Consider the following 2,503-nt stretch of genomic DNA (forward strand, 5'->3'; position numbering starts at 1 on the left):
CTATAGTCTAGTCTATAGTCTAGTCTATAGTCTAGTCTATAGTCTAGTCTATAGTCTAGTCTATAGTCTAGTCTATAGTCTAGTCTAAAGTCTAGTCTATAGTCTAGCATATAGTCTAGTCTATAGTCTATCCTATATACTATATATTAGTCCAGTCTATGTTCTGTTTTTTTATCTAGTCTATAATGTTATCTGTAATGGACCGGTACTATGTACTGAACTATAGTATAGACTTTAATTTGACTAACAGCTTAAGTTCTAGTAATGACTTTAAATTTGTTTCCTACGATTCGTATTATGAAATCGTCCTACACCCTTTTAACACTCAGTCCCATAACAATAAGATAATCTAATTACACTTGTAGCCTTAAAGGATATCCTGTTTAAATGTTTAATACTCTTTCAAATGATGAAGTGTATACGGCATGTGCAACTTGGTAAATGAGTAGTTGTAACATAATAATGCATAATTGCCTAGAAATTATATGTTTTCCCAGATGGCAACTTAAGAACGATAATAATAATAATAAAATACATACATATATAATTTTCAACTCTTAAGCAAAAGTGCATTTAAACAACAATAAATAGAAACAAATACATAAATTGTACAGGGTCGGTTCTGAAACTAAATGCAAGAGCAGGCATAACAATTAATTAAAGTTAATTTGTTTAGTAAATTTTATTCTTAGCAACCAGTAGCTGCCAGTAGGAGAATGAAAATTTTTCAAATTTTCTATTTAATTTCTTTTCTTTTGCTTGTATTTGCACAGGTGGCATAAAACTTTGTTAACATTTCATAATATACGAGCGGCAGTGGCTCTGTTATTGTTGGCTATAAATAGCATAGAATTAGCCAAGGCACTGCTGCCACTGCCGGCTAATATAAATGATGCCGGTGGAGGAGGGGGAGGAGTATTGGGTGATGACGCTAGTAACAGTGGCAATAACGGATATGCAAACAATTATCCAGGAAACGGAAGTGAAAGTAATTTGCCTCAACAACAGCAGCACGAGCAGACATTTATGAACACTGAACCGGATTTTATAATTGTTGTTATTGGTTTTGCCTCTCTGGCCAATGCCTTGGCCGCTTTGATTTTAACCATCATGTTAATTTGGTTTCATCGTATGGTCGAATTGAAAAAATCTCTAGGTAAGTGTAATAAAATTTAAAATAATTGTTTTTGTTGCTGTTGTTTTTATCCATCATGTGTGTTTCTTGTTTTTGTTTTCCTAGAGTTTTTATACATCAGCAGCACATTGTCGGTGTTAATTTTCGTTTTACGTATTTATGAATTGGCGGAAATTGTTTACTATGATTCTCTGATGGCCTTGGAATCTATTATACAAGCCTCATCGGCTTTATGTTTATTACTATTGGCCATTATAGATGGTTTTACCGTTTACAAAGAGGTAAGTTTGAAATTTTGTTAAATTTTAAAATTCTTAAAGTATTTAACCAAAGGTGGCGTATGAGTAATATCAATTAGAAACTTAAATTTGAAAATTATTTTTTAATATCTGTAAAAGAATTTTATTAGAAAATTTCAAAATTTTTTACACTTTTTAACAATGTTATAAAAGCATTTGTCTAAATCCTCTCAATATGTAAAAATTTAGTTCTTTTTCATGCCAATTTAGTTTCAAATTCATTTCTACTAAATAATTCATTAAGGAAACTGTATGAATCTGTCCAAAAAATGAACTATTTATTAACAACTTTATCATAAAAATATATTTATAAATAAAACTGCAAAAAAAAATATGTGAAAATATTTTTAAAACGAATTGTAAAAACCCTTTTTTAACTGAATGATAAGTACTATTCATAAAACTAACACATAGACGAAAAAAGGGACATAACTATTTTATATGTATATTTTCAAATAAAATTCTTTTTGGAAAACAGTGGGTGACAAACAAAATGTCACACTTGACTATACACTAAACTAGACTATAGACTATACTTAAGACTGACTATAAACTAGACTTGACAATATATTAGATACTATAGACTGGGCTATAGACTAGAAAATAGGAAATATACTAGAAATATCTAGTCTTTAGACTAGACTATACTATAGACTAGATTATAGATTAAACTAGACTATATATTAGACTATAAACTAACATATAAAATAGTCTATAGACAAGATTATAGACTAGACTATAGACTAGAGTATAGACTGGACTATAGACTAGACTATGGACTAGACTATGGACTAGACTATAGACTAGACTATGGACTGGAGTTTAGAATAGACTATAGGCTAGACTATAAACTAGATTATAGACTAGACTATAGAATAGGCTAAAGACTAGAATATACTTAGTCTAGACTATATTCTAGATTATAGACTAGACTATAGACTAGACTTTAGACTAGACTATAGACTAGACTTTAGACTAGACTATAGACTAGATTATAGACTAGACTATAGACTAGACTATAGACTAGACTATAGTCTAGACTATAGACTAGACTATAGACTAGACTATA

The 2,503-nt window shown here is 29.8% G+C and overlaps 1 protein-coding gene across 1 annotated transcript; it reads left to right on the forward strand.

The window, feature by feature from the left end:
* Nucleotides 1–773: 773 nt before the first annotated feature.
* LOC124421109 (ATP-binding cassette sub-family C member Sur-like) lies at nucleotides 774–1,416 on the forward strand (the record flags this gene model as incomplete). Its single annotated transcript, XM_046955915.1, has 2 exons — nucleotides 774–1,156; nucleotides 1,241–1,416. Coding segments are annotated over 2 exons (559 nt in total), but the record flags the coding sequence as incomplete, so codon positions are not given.
* Nucleotides 1,417–2,503: the final 1,087 nt, after the last annotated feature.

Source organism: Lucilia cuprina, unplaced genomic scaffold (assembly GCF_022045245.1).
Source record: "Lucilia cuprina isolate Lc7/37 unplaced genomic scaffold, ASM2204524v1 Scaffold_1589, whole genome shotgun sequence".
NCBI lineage: Eukaryota > Metazoa > Arthropoda > Insecta > Diptera > Calliphoridae > Lucilia > Lucilia cuprina.